At 67.5% G+C, this 883-nt stretch overlaps 1 protein-coding gene across 1 annotated transcript in view; it reads right to left on the bottom strand.

Annotated features, from left to right (window-relative positions):
* The window catches only part of ETH_00038025 (uncharacterized protein), a gene marked incomplete at both ends in the record, with an annotated part of 834 nt that extends 122 nt beyond the window's left edge, over positions 1 to 712 (bottom strand). The window contains one exon of the mRNA XM_013373990.1: positions 3 to 712. Within this exon, the coding sequence (XP_013229444.1) occupies positions 3 to 712 (710 nt within the window). The remainder of the gene's footprint in view (positions 1 to 2) is intronic.
* Between the last annotated feature and the right edge of the window lie 171 nt (positions 713 to 883).

Raw genomic sequence — 883 nt, 5'->3', positions numbered from 1 at the left:
CTGCTGCTGCTGCGCTCGACGAACAGCTCCCAACCAGACCCGCGCCGCCACCCGCAGCGCTCGGGCTCCCGCGGTAAGCCACGCCCACGCAGCAACTGCTGCTGCTGCTGCTGCTGCTGCTGCTCCCGCCGCTCGGGCTGCTGCTCAACGGCATCAGGCTGTGCTGACTCCCTGCCCCCGCCGTCCCCCCACTGCTGTTCGGAGAACCGTATCCGCTGCTGCTGCTGCTCCCAGGCTGCACCAGAGAGCCGTGGCTGCTCTCCCCCAACCCCGCAGCAGCAGCAGCAGCACATACACCCTGTACACCAGACACCCCGCTCTTCGCACCCTCCGCCTCAGCAACCTCTGCAGCATCTGCTGCTCCAAAAAAATGAGGAGAACACCGCACGCAGCCGCCAGGGAAGCCACCCAGGCCTCCCGCTGCTGCTGCTGCTCCGGTTCCTGCTGCTGTCCCTGCTCCTGCTGCTCCTGCTGCTGCTGCCAAACCCCCAGGCGACGCCGCGGCCGGCAGCAACTCGGACCCGCACATAAACGCGTCCGCTGCTGCACCTTCGCTGCTGCTGCGGCTGCTGCTGAGGCCCCGTGCATGCAGCGGCACGCCGAAGCAGGTGGCAGCGCCAAGGTGGTGCTGCTGCTGCTGAGGCTGCTGCTGCGCTGCTGCTGCTGTTTCCAACGGCAACACCGGGGCCCCCGGGACCCCTGCCAGAGCCATATTGTTGCAGCTGCTACAGCTGCTGCAGCTGCTGCGACCTGCTGCAGCTGCGGCAATCGCAGCAGCGGCAGAGTCATCCGGCAGCAAATTGCTACCCAGCCGCAGAGCATCTGGTGACGACAGCACAAGAGGAGCCGCAGAACTGCAGCAGGGCCGGCGTACAGTGCGCGG

This window comes from Eimeria tenella, genomic scaffold (assembly GCF_000499545.2).
Source record: "Eimeria tenella Houghton genomic scaffold, Eth_scaff1873, whole genome shotgun sequence".
NCBI classification, from domain to species: Eukaryota; Apicomplexa; class Conoidasida; order Eucoccidiorida; family Eimeriidae; genus Eimeria; species Eimeria tenella.
The sequence above is the reverse complement of the archived record's forward strand: the minus strand, read 5'-3'. Positions and strand labels throughout refer to the sequence as shown.